The sequence below is a fragment of the Taudactylus pleione genome, unplaced genomic scaffold (assembly GCF_031769625.1).
Source record: "Taudactylus pleione unplaced genomic scaffold, aTauple2 ptg000652l, whole genome shotgun sequence".
Taxonomy (NCBI): domain Eukaryota; kingdom Metazoa; phylum Chordata; class Amphibia; order Anura; family Myobatrachidae; genus Taudactylus; species Taudactylus pleione.
Genome location: NW_028285054.1, coordinates 5,114,605 through 5,137,298, shown reverse-complemented (window position 1 = coordinate 5,137,298; position 22,694 = coordinate 5,114,605). Strand labels below are relative to the sequence as shown.

Below are 22,694 nucleotides of genomic sequence, written 5' to 3'. Positions count from 1 at the left end.
ATAAGTTTATATAATAATAGATTATGACTACATCCCTAATATTCCTAGCGCTGGGCCTCTTATACCTTTTGAAAGAGCAGATCTCAACAGGATGTTTAAATCAATGCTAACATTCTTTGTTTGACTAGATAAGAAGCATTTTTTTAGTTTTTTTGTGTCTATTTTATCCTTTTTCCTCTATGTGTGCATACTCACTCTGATAGTGCTAGTGCAGGTACTGTAGATCTGTCAGTAACCTGAACTTGAAGGAAAGGCGCATAGAAGGTAACACATTGTCATTAGTCCAAGGAACCGGACGATAGATAACAATATACTGTAGTTAGAAGATAACCGAAAGAGAATTTCCATTAAATTTTTGGTGTCTCATTTGAAGAATAATATTGAATGGCCCAAATATAAAATCGTAACCGGCAGTCACCATTCTGAGCAATGACATCAGCAGATTAGGCTGTTTGATGATCATTTTGAATTAAAGAATTGGATTATATATGAGGAAAATTCAATTACTGCTGATGTGCCTACGAACATCACCATGATGTTCGGCTGTACATATTGACCAGTTACGTTGCCCCCCAGAACATCACAAGTTTCTGCGTCCATCCCTTTGAATTCAATTGCCCCCTATGTATTGTTAAAAGCATTCTATGGGGTCTATTTACTGAGCAGTGTTAGGAGACAGAGTGAAAACTGATAAGAAAGTGATAAGGTGCCAGCCAATCAGCTCTCAACTGTCATCTCACAGGCTGTTTGAAAAATGACAGTTGGGACCTGATTGGCTGGCACCTTATCACTTTTCACTCTGTCTCCTAACACTGCTTAGTAACTAGACCCCTATGTCACCAACTCTGTAGTCAGAATTCCTGGGTAATGTGGTTTTTAAGGTCTGTGTTCAGGCAAGTTCTGTGCAAATCTTAAAGTAGATAGGCAACATTGCAGAGAGAGTTCAATTAAATCCAATTTTTACAGTGCAGCAGGCTGTTCTGCGGAATACCCTTTTGGATTGTATTGCTATGTGTCTCTATTTGTAGCCTATGAAGAGAGCTGTCTCTTTCTTCCATGTGGTGGGGTCGGGTAGAACTGGGAACATATAAGTCCAATTTCCCTGGATGAAACGTGGAAAATTGAAAAACTAATTCGTAATGGAGCAAATATTTAACATAATAGTTTTTGAAAATTTTGCTCATCTCTACTAGAGTCCTTTGCCAAATTTCATGAAGATCCTACGAACATGATATTGTTTGCCCATTACAAATGCAGTGTACCAGTGAGAATAAGAGTAAAATGAGCATGGACATTGGCAGTGAATCTACTTACAAAAATCAGTTGAGGTGCAAAGTGACTGTCGGGAAGAGCAAGTGAAACTACGCGGAACACAATTAGGCAAGCAAGTATGGCAGGCTAGAGAGCAGTGAAATAATAATTACTAATTTAAATGCCATACACATAATTGTCAGTAACCAATATTACATTTGCTAAATGTTCAGCTTGGAAGAGCTCAATCACCAGGACTCCCATATGACCATAAAGGAGAAACATTATCTAGTATTATCTAGACTCCCTCCCCTACAGTCTATACTATAGACCATTTATAGTGTTGGTTATTAATACTGTACTACATACATTATCCAATGCATAATGAGACCAATGTGTACAGTATATGTCCAGGGCCGATGCTAGGTTTCCAAGACTCACGGACCTGCTCCAATGCCCAGCAAACTTAGGAACTTGGAATGGGGAATGGTGCCCACTTCCAGAAAAACAAACACACAGGCTGGCCCTACTGCCACGTCTAATGGCTTACTGCAGGGGTCTTCAACCTTGGCCCTCCAGCTGCTGTGGAACTACACATCCCAGAATGCACTGCCATTGTTTTAGCATGCTGTTATATCAAAAAGGTGGCAGTGCATGCTGGGATGTGTAGTTCCACAGCAGCTGGAGGGCTAAGGTTGAAGACCCCTGGCTTACTGTGATCCATGGCCCTGTATATGTCTGATGTACTGTATTACATACACAGCACTTTGTATAAAGCAGATGATAGCTTGTTACATGCTAATTGTGCCCCCTTCATGGGCTGGCCACACTCGCTCTAACGTCTATCATTTGAAAACCCCTCTAGAAATCCTGCATTTGCCCCTGATGTTTTGCAACCACAATCTTCCTGTACTGAATGTAACAGTTCTATCCCTATCTGTGTAAACACTGGAGACCTACTGTACGGATGGGTGGGGGGTGTAGATTTTGCTAACCAAAAAAGTGCTCCGACTCTAGTGAAGTATATTTCAAAAACAAATGAGATATGAAATGGTTGATCAATTAGCATGTAATTCAATATATTATGTGTGGCTATATACACACATAATAAAGTGATTAGCATCACAATAACTGAGGTGTCTTTTTGTACCTTAAGCTCCGCTAAGCACATGGCTTATGTGCCTAAATATAACTCTGACCTTGATGAGGACAATAAACATTTTGAAAGAGGAAAATACAATCAGAATCTCAATTGCATTTACCATTTTGCCTAGTTTTATCCAGCTGCCATAAAACAGTAGAATACCGTATTTTAGTAAAAGAACTTTGCCATAGCATTAAACATGTGGGGTTGGGATATAAGAGTTGTAATGGACTGAAGGGTATAAAACTATAAATATAGACTTGTGAGCTAAGTTATCATGTTGGCACACGTTTGTGTATATCTACTGTACTATATTGGCTCTAGTCTAGTACCATAGTGAGAAAAAGCCAGGCCAAGCCACTAAAGTTGTAAGGTACACCAGCCCATGTGATGCGTGCCACATTTTCAGTTCAGGTCTTCCTGCTAGCTAGAGATGTATTGCGCATTAGTAGAATGGTAAATAATGTAGGGTACACACCTGAGCGACGGGCCAAGCAACCGACTGACCGATTTTGGAAAGCATACAGACTTACCAATCGGCTGCAGGATTTGTCTGGCCAGAAGAACCAGTTGTGATGTCATGTTCACTACTTCCTGTGGGTCGGACGTTTGGTTGTGTGTACACACAAGAAGATGTGAACAACGTATCTTAAAGATATGTTGCATCTGCCATGCAGCATGGTCAATGCGATATATCTTTGAAAGAAGTCGTTCACAGATTATGTACATACAAGCAGATGCCCTAAACAATATATTATATGTAAGATATATCGCCTGGTCTGTACCCAGCATCGGATACCGAGTTATGTAGTGTTCCACCTGTAGACTAGTTTAAAAGTCCTGCATTGTATTTAGAGCTTGTCATGAGATGTACTGGTAACCAAGGGCATCGAGTGGGAGGTAAGCAGGTACAGTCACCCGGGCCTGGGCTTATGGTGTTTGGGAAGTGATTGGGCAGGTCAGCTGGGTACCTAGCATAGAACATCCTTAAATAATTAATTACCTCATCATATCTTCATTGAAGTGAAAGGAGTTATGACATTGTGACATCTACACCACAGTCTGTTTTATCGGGATACGGTCAATATCCCGGCCATGGAATCCCGACACCTGTCAAAATCCTGGTGCCGACATCCCAAAGGTAAGTAGTGGGGTTAGGGGATAGGCACTAAGGGGAGGGTTAGGGTAATGCACTAAAAGGGGAGAGTTAGGTTTAGGGTGTGGGGAGGAGGAGGATAGGTTTAGGCACCAGGGATGGAGGGTTAGGGGTAGGGAGAGGGGGAGGGATAGGACACCTACTGACAGGTGTCGGTATCCTAAACCTGTCGAGATGCCGGTGTCAGGACTTCTAAAAAAAAGATTAAAGACGTTTAGAGGTCGTAGTAAATTTTCCTCTCTGTTAATTTTTATTTTCATTTTTGGACTAAGTGGTCCTTTAAATGTATTGTTTTTCTAGAAAATAATGCATACTTTCTCAGATTATACATGAGGAAAGGCAATTTATTTGCCAGGGAAAGTCTAATTTTCATTCATGGAAATAAAACTATTCCGTTGAGCCTGAGACGTAAATTCACAATTGTCCGGACTGTGCTGCATTCTAGTATTTGTCATCTCTGCTAATACAATAGGGAGATTGCAGAACGTTTGTATACTACACGTGGGTGTATTAATCAGTGTGATATTTTCTGATGTGAGGTAAATCACTTGATATTATGTTATTGGATAGTATCAATGCATCATGCAGAGTTTTTTTTATACATTATGATCAATTGGCTCAATAAAATAACACAGGATTAAGTAGTATCTCAAATGAGATGATCCTGGAGTTTGATAAATGAGCCATAATATAGTGTATAGTACATAGCGCACTGAAATATACAGTGCGTCTACAAAACACGCCATTCTTTGTTTTGTTGTTAATATTCAGCATATCTGAAATGTATGGTAATAGCAAGTTCATAATTTCCATCCCATTACATATTGTAGAATAAGCAAATGTGTTGTTATATAATAAGGTACTTTATGTAGATGTGTTTGGAATGTTGAGGATTTACACATTATTGTGTCATTTACTTTTTTATCACTTGTAGAACACGGATTATCACTGAACCATTCAGATCAAGCTAGTCCAACAGTCTGTAAGGCCCTGGGCACAGTAGTGTGCATTGGTGTCTGACATTTCATCTTTAGACGGCCTTTGATTTTAAAAGCCTGATGTTGGTTTTTAAAATCATTAGAATACGAGTGGGCACAAGCCTATTAATATTATTATTGAACGAATGCAATGTGAGGGTTAGCCGGAAAAGCTAAATCATTGAGTCATTAGCAATTCCCACACTGTATGCTACCTGTGTAACTCCCCTAATAATTGCAGGCCTTTGGCGTGTGCCTAGGTTGCCTTTTGGACTGGATTGGGACGCAGCTTCAGTGTCTAATTTAGAATCATAATCAGCATCCACCAACAATTCCTAGAATAATAAACATCAATTCACACTATACTAACTATTTCTATAAGGCTGGGTACACACTAAGCGACCAGCCAATGTGACGAGCGTTAGTGCGTATGAGCGATATATCGGGTGGGCTGTACACACTGCACGATCCCGTGAACGACTGTCCGATATATCGTTCACTGACACCATTGACCTTGCCGGCGTTAGCAGCTGGGTAGCTCCATCAGCTGTGCATGCAGGCCAATGGAACGACCTGCGGGACTGCGCTTATTGGGTACACACTAGACGATGTGCCCAATATATCGGCCCTATCCGCATGATTGGGCGACATATCATCTAGTGTGTATTCGGCTTTAGTTTGAGGCTGTCTCGAGAAGCTGTCACATTTCGATGCTGTCCCATTTCGCCGTTTTTCCTCCATTATTTATCTCTCGGAACAAGGGTTCTATGTACTTAGCCTTGGAGAGAGATAAAGTGGATGGAGATAAAGTGCTAACCAATCAGCTCCTAACTGTCACATTACAGGCTGTGTTTTAAAAATGACAATTAGGAGCTGATTGGTTGGCACTTTATCTCCATCCACTTTATCTCTCTCCCCAAGGCTTAGTACACATACCCGTCTGTACTTATGTTCATTATTACAAGAACTGTCACTGAATACAGATGCCATCAGTCTTAGGAGTAGATTTACCATCTGTCCGTTTTTTAGAGCCGCCGATGATCGGTGGCTTTAATCGATGAATATGAAATGGCAGCTGTAACTGATGCTAAACAAGCTCAATTTAGCATGAATTACTAGTGCTATTAGAAATCCATTGGCCAAAGCCATTCATTGGTGGTTTTGAAAAACTGACAGGTAACTTTAGTATATTAGTATTCATGTGAGAGTAGCATGGAGCTTGCACTGCTTTTTATCTGCAGGCAATAATAAAGCATAATCTTAAATATACACACTAAGGTTAATGTGACATTAGATCTACAGTTTAGACAACTTAGGCCCTCATTCAGAGCTCTGAATGAGGGCCGTCCTCCATAAAAATGGAGCGTCCTCCTGGACGCTCGTATAGCTGTGGGTCACCACCCACAGCACATACGAGCGTGCAGGATGATGGTCACGCTGGTCTTGACCATCGCGACCATCGCCAGTGCGACCAGAAGACTGTGGTCGGGTTTTTCGACCACAAGCCCTGGAGTGATTTTGGCTCTATCAGAGCCAAAATCACTCCCACTGACATCACTAGTGATGTCAGTGGGGCCGGCTTCTGACGGTAAGCGTTCCCTTGGGAACGCCCCCATCAGGGAGGCACGCCCCCGGCATGCCCACCAAAGGGGGCGTGCTGTCAATCAACATCGACAGCACGCCCCCTTTGATCAGACACAACGAGCGAAGGAAAGTCCTTCGCTCGTCGCGTCTGGCGCATGCGCACGACGGAGCTCCCTCCGTCGTGTGCATGCGCAGTGCACACCATCGACCTACTTGCGAGCGGGTCTGAATGAGGCCCTTAGTCTCTAGTTTTAAAGCGGCAATAATTTAAAAGGCAAAACCAACCTGTTTTTAAATTTTTAAATATTGTCACTTCATCATAACTTTAAATTCTCTGGAGGTAATTAGGTTTAGAACTGGAGTTTTACCTAATTACCGGAGGAATTTATCTTTCCTCCTCTCCATAACTATCTATGCCGAAAAGCTGTCATTTTTGCGACGACAGCTTTCAGGAAATAGATAGTTTTCCCTCTCTATACTACCTTACCACAGCTGGAATCCATGCTGCGCATGCGCTGTTACATCTGTAAAACCAGCGCATGCACAGCACTGCCTACAGCTGTGGTAATTTTGTGTGTGTGTCCCCGACCCCGCCTCCCCCCTCCGAAAACCTCCCGCACGTACCTGCCCACTGCAGCTGCCTCCGGCTCCGGTGGCTGCTCTGACACATGGTCTCCCAGCACACCACAGTACAGTTTAGTAAAAAAAATAAACATTTTTTTTTCTTCTAAACTTTATTGTTGAGAACACAGTGTCCGAGCAGCCGCGGAGCCAGAGGATGGACCAGAGTGCTGGAGGAAGACGACGGGCGACCTCACCACCTAGTCTCACCTGCTATTCGCCAGTACACAGTGGCGTATGGTAACTCCATCAAATTCCGAAAATACATAATTTTCGGAACTTGATGAATTCCATAATTTCCATATCCCCATACTAATGTACTAATATACTAATGTATGGGGAGTGTGAAAATTAATGCACGGAGACTTAACCAGGAGATATCAGTGATATCTCCTGTGTTAAGATACTTCATGAATTCTAAAATAAGGGTATTTAAGGAAAATGTCCTTTAAAAACTTTATTTTAGTGCTGATGAATAGCCCCCCTTATCTCCAAAATCCTGCATCTGCCTGAAACTCACAGGCTATTACATTTAGTGGCGCCAAGAGAGTGGTGGTTACTAATAACCTTGGCTCAGGACTGTTGGTGCAGCAACACCTCTCCCCGGCCCAGCTCACGCTGCTGTGGGCTGGACAATGATTTGTCCAGAAAGACTGTTGCAGCTGAGTTCAGGAATCTCCTCTGCCTGTGGGGGGGGGGAGGGGTAGGTTCACACCATTTAGCCACCTTCCTGGATCTGGCGCCCCCTCGTGCAGGTTGGCGCCTACATAGTATTTTCTTCATGTTTTTTTTGTAAGAGGGAATGGGTACACCTCAATATTAGGCCATGCCCCCTGCATTACCGGGCCCAGACAAACTCTTCATGGCCCTGATTACATTTACCCCAAAATGTAATGCTAAATTGTGCACTGCCGTTAAATGCTAAATGTCAAAAGCAAACCCATAAAAAAAAAGTTGTGGTAGGCTATGATAAGAAAAATCACTGTGGTAGGCTATAAGAAGAATCTTGGCCATTACCATTTCTACTTGTTTGTTTCTTCAGGCTGCTATTAATGATTCTTCTTCATGCTGATATTAATGATTTATAATTCTGTAGAATGTTCACAGTGTAAGATGGGAATCACAGTTACATGGCACATGATGTGGTGAGTATACTAGTTTTGGAGCACCCCTATGAGCTCAGTCTGCTCTGTGCACTGATAGGTCAGCCAATTCCTCCTCCTCTTCCTTCTGCTGTGACATGGCATGGGTGTGACCGGCGGCCATACTGGAGGCCCCTCCAGAGGGGTTACTGAATAAGAGATAATAATTTGTAGTTTGACTTCTAAGAAAAATGACTACCAGATGCATGCTTAAACCTATGTGGTATTGCTGCTTTAAGATATAGGCAGATTTCTTCTTTAATACATTTTCAAATACACAAAACTTACTGTATGTAACAGGTCCACGTTGTTATGTAGTGAGCCCCACTAACAGTATTTTCTGATGCCTGCTCAGATCAGGTGGACCAAAACAGCAGGAAGTGCATCTGATCGATTCCAAGACTCCAGTGTCTTCAACGAGACCCTGAGGATTACAAATATCCAGAGACACCAAGGAGGCCGATACTATTGTAAAGCGGAAAATGGTCTGGGTTCTCCAGCAATAAAGTCTATACGAGTGGATGTATACTGTGAGTAAACAATGGAAATATACCTTTTGTTATTGTTATATATATAAACCTTTTAGTATTGTTATATATAAATATATATGGTTTCTGATTCCAATTTACGGAGAAATTAGGTCATGAAACAGGTACGTGAGGATGTAAAACAAATCTACAATAATCCCAAATGATGCTGAGATACATAATAAAAAATATATGAAGACATTGCCCTGATACTGGAGGATATTCATAAATGTGATGTAACGTTGGGTAAAATATACCCAACATTAAAAGAAGAAAAAAAGTCTATTTAAACCTTATTTCCGAACCTAAAATAACAGCAACAAATAACATAGCAACAACCCACAGTGTTTATAAATAACAAAATAATTTTGCTAAATTAAAATCGTATATTACATTGTTTCATATTATATATTATGCACAGCTGAACATATGTATTTGTGTTGATAGGATAAACATGATAATACTACAATGAATATATAAAAAAAAAATGATCTAACCATTTACATAAAATACTGTATGTTCAGGAATATTGACCCCTCAACTTGAAATGGCTGACCATAAAGCCAGGTGGGCGGCTGGTCACCATCAAACTGTCATGATGATGGGCCTCTTTTTATTCAAGTGGTCCCAGTGGACCTGGGGGTATATTTACTAAAGTAGTAGAGTTGTTGCCCATAGCAACCAATCAGATGCTAGCTATTATCATCTAGAAGGTGCTAGACATGATAAGTATAATCTGATTGGTTGCTATGGGCAACAGCTCAACTTCTGAAAACCAGCACTTTAGCAAGTAACCCCCTGTAGTCCCATCCGTCCCATTGTTCATCCGGCAGTGAGCAGATACCACCGTGATATAACCATAGGAATTGGCATAGCAAATAACATGTCTATTACAGTATCTTACAGTACTTGCAGCCTACTGTATGCTTAATTGCATGTTTATTCACAATGACTACACTATGTAGACAAAAGTGATTGGACACCCCTGCGCAAGTGAAATGCATACCATTGCACACAAGTTTCAAATGGCCACTAATGTGGCGGTTTCGACAATAACACCTCATAGGGAGGCCCATGCACTTGCAGTTCTACTGAGACAACAAATGTGTTTATCAGGACGACAATGCCACCTGTCATGTTTCCAGGGCGACACTGGACCAGTTTACAGAAAATTTGGTAACCCGGATGGACTGGCCAGCTCAGAGTCCAGATTTTAACCCCATTGAGAACCTCTGGGATTTATTGGAGCAACGTGTGCATTCTAGGCCAACTCCACCTTCTTCACTGTCACAGTTGGTCACTGTACTTAGGGCGGAATGGCAATACATACCGCCTGCTGTTGTACAGGAACTGGTGGACAGTTTGCCAAGAAGGGCGTCTGCAGTAATCACAGCACGTACTGACCTACAAAGTACTGACGTCAATAAAATCTTGTTGATCTATTTGCTGTCAGTGTCCAATCACTTTTGTCTACATAGTGTATATATGATAGGACCAGAACTAGTACTATACCATGTATCCCAGCATTTCCAATTGAAAAAATATATAAATACATAAGCCACACCCCAATGTGCCCAAACCACGCCCTATTATGATTTCATCACACCCAGGTCCAGTAAGACCATAACCTTCCTCAGCCGCCCATGCCTTATTTAAATGTCAAAAATCTATACTGTCAGGTATACTGTATGTGTTTTGCCTCATACCTCAGTTGTATCATAAGCTTTTTGACAGTTAATAATACAAAGGCCACATTCTGAATATGGCTCTTCCTCTTTGTGAAGATGACAACTGACAATATTACATTCATTATGCTGTGTATGTTCTGTGTCGCTTGACTATGGTTTATCCTACCAAATGCTAATTGTTCATCCGCGTTTATTATTTAATGTAATACAATGACATGTGCTGTTACGGGCTGATAAAGGAATTTTATTTCCGTGAAGTTACTGCCAAGTTGCAGCTGTATACTGTCACTGTAATAAACCAAACATTTACGTCCACAGAATGGACAGTGTTGTGCCAGGATACAGTAGTAGATGGTAAACAGCCGAGCGATCATTTCTCAATTGTATTGTGACTACACAATGAGCCAACGGGTGTTGGTAGCCGCCAAGCGCTGTCAGATTGTTTACAATGTACGTACAAATTAGATCTTTTTTGCTGGTGGAAGCACTGACAGATAAAATAGGTTTATTATGAGGCAGAAGTGAAAAACATAAAAGTGAATCTGCAATGAAACCTTTAGATCTTTCAAAAAAAAAGGTAAAAGATTTGGGATTCTAACCTCCAGTCTTCAAGTGTTTCTGTGTGTATTCTTTTTTGTTAACTAAATCGTAAGAAAAGAATTAAGCACTCCTGAGTCAATTAAAGAAGGTAGAGGTCTGTGGAGCTCGCGAGATGCGTTCGCTTGCATCTTGCGTATACAAATCCAGTGCACGCCCAGCAAGGCTGGCGATCGCACGGCAAGGCATTAGCACGCCCACTATGTCTTGGCGTGCAATCACTTTGTGTATGCAGACACCCACCAGCCATTAATAAGACGCCCACTTGTGCACGTCATCTCCTGGAAGTGCATGAAAACATTGGTACATCGAGCACCATCGGATGCGATTGCAGTGTTTGAGGCTGACCATACCCTGCCGCAAGCACAGCGATCACTTCAGTGTGATTTTCAACCAAGTCACGTGTACTATGACGCTGTCTTTTAAGTATGCACGCCTCTGAGACAGCGTTGAAGCACCCAGGCACGCCTGCATTCGCACCTCCACTCCCCCGTTTCTAGTGGCCTGCCCCTGTCACCACCCACAAACGGCTTCTCCTGTCACTCACTCTGCTGGGCTGTCTATGAGCAGCAAGCGAACGCTTCCCGATCTCTCGGACTGGTTCGTGCACATGCATTGTGATGTGTACGCATGCACAGATTGCAACTATCGGTCAGCTACGAGCGATCACATCCTAGCGAGCGGGTCTGACATCAGCTCCTACGTCCCAAGCCTTGGAGAGAGATAAAGTGGATGGAGATAAAGTACCAACCAATCAGCTCCTAACTGTCACTTTACAGACTGTGGGTCTCATTCAGACCCGCTCGCGAGCGCTGTACGCTCGCAAGCAGGTCGATGGTGCCCAAGTGCGCATGTGCACAACGGAGGGAGCCCCGTCGTGCGCATGCGCGAGACCCCGCGAGCGACGGGGAAGCCGTCGCTCCAGGTCTCGCACCAAAGGGGGCGTGCTGTCGATGGTGAGTGACAGCACGCCCCCTTCGGTGGGCGTGCCGGGGACGTGGCTGCCCAGATGGAGGCGTTCCCATGGGAACGCCTACCTTCTGGGTCCGGCCCCACTGACATCACTAGTCATGTAGGTGGGAGTGATTTTGGCTCTGATAGAGCCAAAATCACTCCAGGGCTTGCGGCAACGAAACCCTACCACAAGGGTCTCGTCGCAAGCCCAATGGTCGCGATGGCCCACAGCTATGTGAGCGTCCAGGAGGGCTCACAAAAAAAAACAAAAACGCCCTGATTCAGAGCGGGCGCTCGTTTAGAGCGTCCGGCTCTGAATCAGGCCCCGTGTTTGAAAAATGACAGTTAGAAGTTGATTGGTTGGTACTTTGGGGTCGATGTACTAAGCCTTGGCGAGAGTAAAAGTGGACTGAGATAAAGTACCAACCAATCAGCCCCTAACTATCATATTACAGGCTGTGTTGGAAAAATGACAGTACCGAGCTGATTGGTTAGTACTTTATCGCCATCCACTTTATCTCTTTCCAAGACGTAGTACATAGACCTCTTAGATTCATTATGTTTGCTTTTTTTATACTGCTGTGTTGAATATTATACCTACGGAAAGGTGGAGGACAAAAAGGACTGTTTGGCGCAATTGCAGAAACCGTGTACTGTATGAGGACACATTTGTATACCTAAGTATTATTCCAGAATAATAACGCTGTTTGATTGTATCAATACAATCGGGCCACTCTCCACAGATCCTCAACCCATGAAACAAGAATCTGATAGCATTAAACTATGTAATCTAGGGGCAGTGGTATAACCAGAAACCCCCCATTATTCACCCACCATAGCATTGCATCAAATAAAACTCTCTACCCTTACATAATAAATAGGGTAGACCCCAATCTCACAGGACAGTTCAGTGGGATCAATATGACTGTTCGACAAACGTTATGGAGACACTGAAATGCTGGTGCTTTTATCGCGAGTCGCGACACAGTTGTAATCCTACTAACTACATTTAAAAGGGAACAGTATTATAAGTGTGAGCAAGCTGGCAAAGCAGCATATGTAAACTTATAATGCTGTCCCATTTAAGTGCGGTTCTCAGCATTACAACTGTGTCGCCATAACGCTGCCGGCATATCAGTGTCCACATGGAGATTGTCCACATCATGCCCATCGACAATTTAACTATACGCAAGTTTCATTAGATCTTCCCCTGCAGCAAGTGTGATGCTATTGCATTAGGTATATGTTTAATAATTGTAGACACTCCCTTACTTAATGTGAAATCTCGAATATTCAGTGACGGCCCCTAAGACCATGGGGAATGCTGGGAGGTGGGTTTAGGCCTGTGTACAGTGGCCCTGATTCAGAGCCGGACGCTCTGACAGAGCGCTCGCTCTGAATCAGGGACGGTCTTTTTTTTTTTTTAGAACGGCCTCCTGGCCGCTCGCATAGCTGTGGGTGACCACCCACAGCTATAGCAAGCGACCAGGAAGATGGTCGCGATGGTCAAGATCATCGCGACCATCGAGCTTGCGATGAGACCCTTGTGGTAGGATCTCGTTGCCGCAAGCCCCAGAGAGATTTCAGCTCTAACAGAGCCGAAATCTCTCCTACTGACATCATTCATGATGTCAGTGGGGCCGGCACCCAAACGGAGGCATGGGAACGCCGGCATTTGGGCAGCCACTCCGCCGGCCTGCCCACCAAAGGGGGCATGCTGTCATTCAACAATGACAGCATGCCCCCTTTGGTACGAGACCCGGTGCGACGGATTGCCCATCACTATCCGGGTCTCGCGCATGCGCATGACGGAGCCAGCTCCGTCGTGCGCATGCGCTCTGGGCCACCATCGACCTGGTTGCGAGCGCTCAGCGATTGCGACCGGGTCTGAATCAGGCCCAGTGTGTGTATCATTTGTAACAGCTGAATAAAGAAGCGCTACAGTTATTAACCATGATGCAGTGTTCTTATACATAGAAACACAAGCAAAACCGCAGCCAGAATTCATTCTTTGATTTTATTTTTTATTCCACTATTTTTTTAATTTTACTCTGGGATATAAGTTGGAATGCGCAAACTTACAGCAAAATTTTCATGCAAATCAAGTTCCACAGAAGCAAAACTTTTCCACAGTATAATCTTCGGGTCCTGTGGTTCCAGCTGCGTCAGGCCAGACTGGAATTGTAAATGAGCATTTTGCATAATAAATAGATCTGGAATGTTGAAATATCGATTAATTCTGTGGTGCGGTTGATTGTCGCAGGGCTGGGAACACTTGGGGCCGGGTTGGGTACGTGTTGCCGGCGCTCAGGATCCCACTGCTCAGAATCCCAATGCCAGCATCCCGACCAGGTTACAATGCAGACAGCTACTGGTATTTACCCTAACTCTAACCCCTAAACCTAACCTCCCCCTCCTGCAGCCTAAAACTAACCTTCTCCCTAGTGCCTAACCCTCCCCCTAGTGCCTAACCTTCCCCCTAGTGCCTAACCCTCCCCCTAGTGCCTAACCCTCGCCCTAGTGTCCAATCCTCGCCCTAGTGCCTAACCCTCCCCCTAGTGCCTAACCCTCCCCCTAGTGCCTAACCCTCGCCCTAGTGTCCAATCCTCGCCCTAGTGCCTAACCCTCCCCCTAGTTCCTAACCATCCCCCTAGTGCCTAACCCTCCCCCTAGTGCCAAACCCTCCCCTAGTGCAACCCCCCCCAGTGCCTAATCCTTTCCCCCAACCCCAATACTTACCAACAGGATGTCAGCTGTCATGAGGCTGGCATCGGAATTTTGAATGGTGCTGGGATTCTGATGTCGGCATTCTGAGTGCCAGCATCCCGAGCACCCGGGTCATAACTACATCCCCTTAGGGCTATGTGGTAAAATTTCACAGCCAAATTTAGAACTAAGCAAATCTTTCCCAGAACAGTTTTGAAAATGACCCTCATCTCCTGCTGTAAGATAGGGAGACATTGATCTCCAGCATATATGTCCACTATCTGACCAGATTACCTCTCAATTTACACTGAGCTAATATGATGGATGAAAATGAAATAAAATCTGTCTGTAGCCAAGTGCATCTGCCAATAACTTGCTGCTATGGATGGATATAATGTGCTGTTATTTCACTGACCTGTAGCACAAAGTAAGACCGAGGGCTGTCAATTTAAGCCTAAGGGACATTAAACCACGAGTGTTTTGAGTGTTGCCAGTTTAATAATGTGTTGGATATTGCCCCTTTAAGTTTAGCTGGTCTTATGCAGCCAATGAATGTTTCATGGGGAGTGGTCTAATAGTATATAATGGAGTGATGTATGCAAATCTGCCTCTTTGTTACAGTTTTTCCCACCCTCCCTCCCTCTTTTTTGTTTTGTTTGTTGACTATCTGATGGTGTTTGTGTTTGCAGAAAAGAACGACACTTGGAGTTAGTTTATGTTAATAGTTAGGCTTAGTGGGTGCGCTCGCATTGAAGTGGAGAAAGGCGACAGCCAATTGTCCTGGATGGGAAATGGCTATACCACCTGGACCGGTGGTTGAAGGTAAAGGAGAGTTGATCACCAATGCCTGGCTTGTGTGTGTGTTTGTATTGAGCTGTTTGGTTGTTATTGTCCTGTGCATTCTTTTTGTGCCGTCACCATTATTAGTATTAACTTACAGTCTAAAAATTTAATGACTTGTCAAAAATAAATTTGACAAAATATTTAAACGCCAACACTGTTGTCTATGTCTTTATTTTAGAAGATAAGTTACATTGTATTTAAGACGGTATTATATGGTAACACGATAATACACGTTAGTGAGTTTATACTAAAAACAAAAAAATATTACTCGCTTGAGTAAGTGATTGCATTCAGCTGATACGTATTGTTGATGGTGTATATACCGGGCCCATTATCATATGTGCACACGCCTTGTTCACACCTGGGAAGATTGCCTGATGTATCTGTCTAGAGAGAGGTCCAATATACCGGTCCGAAACATCGACCCTATCTCGGTCTTTCTTTGGTGGCATGTGGCCCTTCAATAAATCATACTTTGTGAACATTTGGTGAGTGACTCTCCAGTTTTTTCATGTTTATGAGAAGCTATTTGGACTATGATTTGCTGAAATATGGAGTGTGCTACTGCGGTGTCTCCATGATGCTCCTTTAGCGAAGCATCTTCCTGTACCAAGATGGCCGCCATTTTGGTCTTCTCCGCATGTGAGACGCCATCTTGTCACTGTTTAAGAGCGTCACAGTGGAATACAGTTATGTTCCACACAGCTCCAAGAAACCCTGCAGTATATGCCACACCGCTTGCTTGTATATGCACCGCTATCAACATACAATCACTGGCTGGTGATCTATATGTTCTGCTCTAGTTCCACTCCATCCATGTCAATGACTGTATGTACAGTAACTGTGAGTACCGCTGTACAAACACATTGCTGCACATTGAGCCAAACCTAGCAGGTTTAGCGTAGGGATGGACATCGGAATCCGATGGTTACTAACCATCAATATTTTTGATCCGATGGTAGTGTTTTTACCATTTGATGGTGGTGGTCTGATGTTTGCCATCAACGAATGGAAAGCATTTGATGGTGTTCCGATGGTTGGTTATTTTTAATAAATTCCTGATAGCTATGTCTCTCCTGACTCCTTCCTGGCTACTATATCTGCATCAGGACATCTTCATGGCTTCTTTGGAGGCTGTCTCTTACTCTCTGTCTGCCTGAGATGTGACCTTGCTCAGTCCCTGATTCTCTCCCCTCTCTGGTCTGCTGCTAAGCAACAAGGCACATTTCTAGCTCTGATTGGCTCAGTTTCAGATGCTCTCTTGCTATTTCAGCACAACGGTCAGCTCCAATACAGACAGCAATATACGATAATTAGGGCTTGGAGTAGAATTTTGTGAATTCTCCTACAATTACCCTTTAGCACATTTAGGTGATACTCAAATAATGTGAAAAGCGTGTGATAACACCTTTTTGCAGATATATGTATTGTCTTACATGTGAGTGTATTAGCGCCTTTTTAGGTTTTTCCTTTTGCTTGTGAATTTTTTGATAAATATGCCCCTCAGTGAGACAATATCAGAGCTGTGTATGTTAAAAACAAATTGTAGGCTGGTCCAAGAACTGGAATCTAAGCACCAGCAGATAGCAGAATAATATAAATTAGGCAAACAGTGGGAATTAGCAGACAAGTGAAACCTCACATAGGTGATCTAACACCTGACATTTCAGCAGAGCTTCTTCATTCCTTTCCTTTCTGAGCTGAGGTGCTAGTCACTCATTAGTGGCCATTCTGTCACCCTTAAAGACCAACACAAGATTTTCTTTTTTATATGGAGGGAAAAATGAAGATTGGTGTATTAAATTGCAACCTGACTAGAAGCTTCATTAATGGGAAAAAAAAATGGACATTTTTTTATAGATCCAAATTAAGTGCAACAACTGTTTTTGATTAATTAGTGCAGAACATGAAAACCCCTATTGTGTAGCATCATCTACCTGCTGTTGACCATGTTTTCAGATCTTTATAAGCCTGGTCAAATGACATGCACATCCCATGCCACTAGACCATGCCCCCTACCCCCCCACAAAAACATTTTTGTTGTTAAAGGATTATCCTAACAATAAGACTGACGGCAGATCTCTGTGCGGAGATAGAACAATGCTGAGAAAGAGAAGGTAAGCCATGGAACTGTACTAAATAAGAATTACAAGCGGACTTACCATCCTTCTAGGGGATCTAATCATTAACATTTAATTTCTACAAAAGCAGGGGAAAATTAACATTTTCAACTGCTTTTGAGGAAGTTATGTTTTGAGGTCATTCATCAAAAAGGTAATGCATGCGATATCACAGATATTTCTTGCTTACCTGACTCTCCCGATGTGGCCCACAGTCCCCATACTCTGGTATGGGGACCCAACTTCATCAAGCTCCGAAAATACAACATTTTTGGAGCTTGACTGCAGGAGCATTCGCCATCTTCGGATGGCGTTTGTTCCTGAACACGGCACTAAACCCGTTCCTCCCCTATGGTAAGGAGGCCCGGGTTGCGAAGAGGGATCCTTTCGGATCCCTCCGCCCCTGACTTGCTCCTTCTGTCGGATGCCGTGGCTTTGTGCACCTGCATGAACTCATGCAGGTGCACTAGCACTACCGAGACAGACTCGGCAGTGCTAAGTTTCACTGCTGTCTTAAAATATTCTGGACTGTTTAAGGCACCTGGGGATCTGCTGAATGCAAAGATTATATAATAATAATATAATGATTATGATTATATAATAATAATTATTATTATTATTCTATGCAACACCTGAACTAATCTACCGTAGGCACTATAACAAACATATACCTAATACAGTGTCTGCACACCCATTCCCCATCAGAATGAGAGTTCATCATACAGTACTGTACAATCTTGATCGTATGTTTGATGTATGCTAGTAACAGTGGCGTAACTAGGTATTTGGAGCCCAGGGCAAATTTTAAAAGGGAGCCCCCCCAACATCCCGAGCTGTGCGCGCGCCGAAGGCAAAAAAATGGGCGTGGTCACTTAAAAATGGGGCGTGTCAGCATGACACACCCCTTTATTTTCATGCTGAACATTCCTGTCTATATGCACCTTAACCCCAGTAGTACCCCTTATACAGTACCCCCAGTATGCAGTTGTGGTCCCTCTTATGCAGGCCCATAGTAGTGCCCCTTATACAGTATCCCCAGTAGTGGTCCCCCTTATACAGCCCCCAATTAGTTCCCCTTACTCAGTACCCCCAGTAGTGGCCCCCCCAAATGCAGTGCCCCACGTAGTATTCCCCCTTATGCAGTGCCCCCAGTAGCAGTCCCCACAATGCAGTGCGCCCAGTAGCGGTATCCCCTTATGCAGTGCCCTTTATATGGTGCCCCCAGTAGTAGTCCCCCCCCCCATGCAGTGCCATTTATATAGTGCCCCCAGCAGTAGTCCCCCCCCATGCAGTTTTCCCAGTAGTGGTCCCCTTATGCAGGCACCCTGTAGTGATCCCCCCTATCCAGTGCCCCCTGAAGTGGTCCTTCCTATTCTTGCCCCCAGTAGTTGTCCCCCGAGTGCAGTGCCTCTTGTAGTAGGCCCCTTTTATAATGCCCCCAGTGGTAGTTCCCCCCAAGTAGTAGTCCCCAGTAGAGTAGGTCCTCCCAATGGCGCCCCCAGTAGTAGCCACCCCTCCCCCAGTAGAGGTCCCCCCAGTAGTAGCCACCCCTCCCCCAGTAGAGGTCCCCCCAGTAGTAGCCACCCCCCTCCCCGTTGTGCAGATAGGTTTAAAAAAAAATATATATATATATATATTAGGGGTGTGCACCGGCCACTTTTCGTGTTTTGTGTTTTGGTTTTGGATCTGGATCTTTCTTCGTGTTTTGGATCTGGATTGGTTTTGCCAAAACCACCCTTCCGTGTTTTGGGTTCTGGGTTTTGTGTTTTGGATCTGTATTTTTTTTTAAAAAAGCATAAAAACAGCTAAAATCACAGAATTTGTAGGTTTTTCTGCTCCTATGCTATTATTAACCTCAATAACCTTAATTTCCACTCATTTCCAGTCTATTCTGAACACCTCACACCTCACAATAGTGTTTTTATGTCCAAAACGTTGCACCGAGGTAGCTGGATGACTATGCTAAGCGACACGAGTGGGCGGCACAAACACGTGACCCATCTAGGCGTGAAACTGCAGTGGCAGACAGGATGGCAGTTTGAAAAACTAGGCCCCAAACTGTACATAATGCAAAGAAAAAAAAGAGGTGCAAGATGGAATTGTCCTTGGGCCCTCCCACCCACCCTTATGTTGTATAAACAGGACATGCACACTTTAACAAACCAATCATTTCAGCGCCAGGGTCTGCCACACAACTGTGGCTGAAATGATTGGTTCGTTTGGGCCCCCACAAAACAAGCTGGCAATTAATGTGTCCCTGCACAAACTGGCTCTATGGAGGCAAGATGTCATCCTCATCCTCCTCATCCACCGATTCCTCACCCTCTTCAGTGTGTACATCCTCATCCTCACAAAGTATTAACTCGTCCCCACTTGAATCCACCACCACAGGTCCCTCTGTACCTTCTGGAGGCTGGTCTCCCTGGAAGAGCTGATAATTCATTTTGATGAACATCATCTTCTCCACATTCTGTGGAAGCAACCTCCTACGCCTTTCGCTGACAAGGTTCCCGGCTGCACTAAACACTCTTTCGGAGTACACACTGGAGGGGGGGCAACTCAGGTAAAATAGAGCCAGTTTGTACAGGGGCCTCCAAATTGCCTCTTTTTCCTGCCAGTACAGGTATGGACTGTCTGCCATGCCTACTTGGATGCTGTCACCGATGTAATCCTCCACCATTCTGTCAATGGTGACAGTATCATATGCAGTGACAGTAGACATGTCAGAAATTGTTGCCAGGTCCTTCAGTCCGGACCAGATGTCCAAACTTGGTCCTGCCTGCCCTGCATCACCGCCAGCGGGTTGCTTAGGATACCTAAGTTTTTTCCTGGCAGCCCCAGTTGCAGGAGAAAATGAAGAAGGAGCCGTTGACGTGTCACGTTCCGCTTCAGCTGACAGTGTGTTCACCAGCAGGTCTTTGCACCTCTGCAGGCTTGTGTCGGCCGGAAAGAGAGACACCACATAGGCTTTAAACCTAGGATCGAGCACGGTGGCCAAAACGTAGTGGTCTGATTTCAACAGATTGACCACCCTGGAATCCTGGCAAAGCGAATGAAGGGCTTCATCCACAAGTCCCACATGCCGAGCGGAATCGCTCCATCTTAGCTCCTCCTTCACTTTCTCCAGCTGCTTCTGCAAAAGCCTGATGAGGGGAATGACCTGACTCAAGCTGGCAGTGTCTGAACTGACTTCACGTGTGGCAAGTTCGAAGGGCTAGAGAACCTTGCACAACACGGAAATCATTCTCCACTGCGCTTGAGTCAGGTGCATACCCCCTCCTTTGCCTATGTCATAGGTGGATGTATAGGCTTGTATGGCCTTTTGCTGCTCCTCCATCCTCTGAAGCATATAGAGGGTTGAGTTCCACCGTGTCACAACCTCTTGCTTCAGGTGATGGCGGGGCAGGTTCAAGAGTGTTTGCTGGCGCTCCAGTCTTCGGCACGCAGTCGCTGAATGGCGAAAGTGGCCAGAAATTTTTCGGGCCACCCAAAGCGTCTCCTGCACGCCCCTGTCGCTTTTCAGAAAATTCTGCACCACCAAGTTTATTGTGTGAGCAAAACATGGGACGTGCTGGAATTTGCCCAGATGTAATGCCCGCACAATATTGGTGGCGTTGTCAGATATCACAAATCCCCAGGAGAGTCTAAGTGGGGTAAGCCACTGGGCGATGATTTCCCTCAGTTTCTCTAAGAGGTTGTCGGCGGTGTGCCTCTTACTGAAACCGGTGATACACAGCGTAGCCTGCCTTGTAACGAGCTGGCATTTCTGAGATGCTGCTACTGGTGACGCTGCTGCTGTTGCTGCGTAAGGTGATACATCTACCCAGTGGGCTGTCACAGTCATATAGTCCTTAGTCTGCCCTGTTCCACTTGTCCACATGTCCGTGGTTAAGTGGACATTGTGTACAACGGCATTTTTCAGGACACTGAGGACACTTTTTCTGACGTTTCTGTACAGTCTCGGTATCGCCTGCCTAGTGAAGTGGAATCTAGACGGGATTTGGAACCGGGGACACACTACCTCCATCAATTGTCTAAATCCCACTGCACTAATGGCGGATACCGGACGCACGTCTAACACCAACATAGCAGTCAAGGCCTCAGTTATACGTTTTGCTTCAGGATGACTGCTGTCGTACTTCATCCTCCTCGCTAAGGACTGTTGGAGGGTCAATTGTTTAGTAAAAGTAGTGGTGTTCCTACTTCCTCTCTGGGATGATGAACGACTCCCAGCAGCAGCAACAGCAGCAGCGGCAGCAGTAGGCGTAGCAATGCAGGATCCTCCAGAGGAATCCCGGATAGGAGAGTCAGTCATGCCAGTGACATGGCCTGCAGGACTACTTCCGATCCTGACTAAGGAGGAAATTGACGAGGAGGGAGTTGACGGTGTGGTTTGCAGGCGCTTGGATACAACAGGACAACGGGATTTAGGTGTCCCTGGACTGCTTACGGTCTTAGCCAAAGTTTCTGAACTTGACAGTAACTTTTTATGAACGCGCTGCAGGTGCCGTATAAGGGAGGATGTTCCTAGGTGGTTGACGTCCCTACCCCTACTTATTTCACCTTTACATATGGTACATATGGCAAGACAGTTGTTGTCCGGATTTGGATAGAAATATTGCCAGACCAAAGAGGTGGAATGTTTGGTCTTCTGCCCAGGCATGACCGTGATGGGCTTTTTCATCCCACGGACAACAACTGTCTCCCCCGGAGCCTGATTTAAACAAACCACATCACCATCAGAATCCTCCTCGCCAACTTCCTCCTCAGCGCCAGCTACACCAGTATCCTCATCCTGTTGTACTTCAACAGTGACATCTTCAATTTGCATATCAGCAAGTGGACTGTGGGTGCTCCTTTCAGCACTTGCAGGGGGCGTGCAAATGGTGGAAAGAGCCACCTCTTCCCGTCCAGTGCTGGGAAGGTCAGGCATCGCAACCACCACCACACTTGGACTCTCCTTGGGGATTTGTGATATCTTCTTAGAAAGCACAGTTCTTCGCTGTGCTTTTGCCAGCTTAACTCTTTTGATTTTTTTAGTGGGAGGAGGGCTTCCATCGTCATGTGAAGCTGAACCACTAGTCATGAACATACTAGGGATCGACCTTAGCCGTTCCTTGCCACTCCGTGTCGTAAATGGCATATTGGCAAGTTTACGTTTCTCTTCAGCTGATTTAAATGTCTTTTTCAAGGTCATTTTCCTGAACTTTGCCATTTGTGATTGTATGTGCCCTCTACTATGACATTGGGCATCGGCCTTGGCAGACGACGTTGATGGCATGTTATCGTCTATGTCATGACTAGTGGCAGCAGCTTCAGCACTAGGAGGAAGTGGTTCTTGATCTTTCTCTATTTTATTTTTATCGGAGAAAGTTTGGTCCTCC

The 22,694-nt window shown here is 44.5% G+C and overlaps 1 protein-coding gene across 3 annotated transcripts in view; it reads left to right on the top strand.

Annotated features, from left to right (window-relative positions):
• Positions 1–22,694, top strand: part of MDGA2 (MAM domain containing glycosylphosphatidylinositol anchor 2) — a 918,945-nt gene that overhangs the window by 467,814 nt on the left and 428,437 nt on the right. For all 3 annotated transcript variants that reach the window (XM_088455291.1, XM_088455288.1, XM_088455287.1), the window contains exon 3: positions 8,231–8,405. In XM_088455291.1, the coding sequence (XP_088311417.1) occupies positions 8,231–8,405 (175 nt within the window). The remainder of the gene's footprint in view (positions 1–8,230; positions 8,406–22,694) is intronic.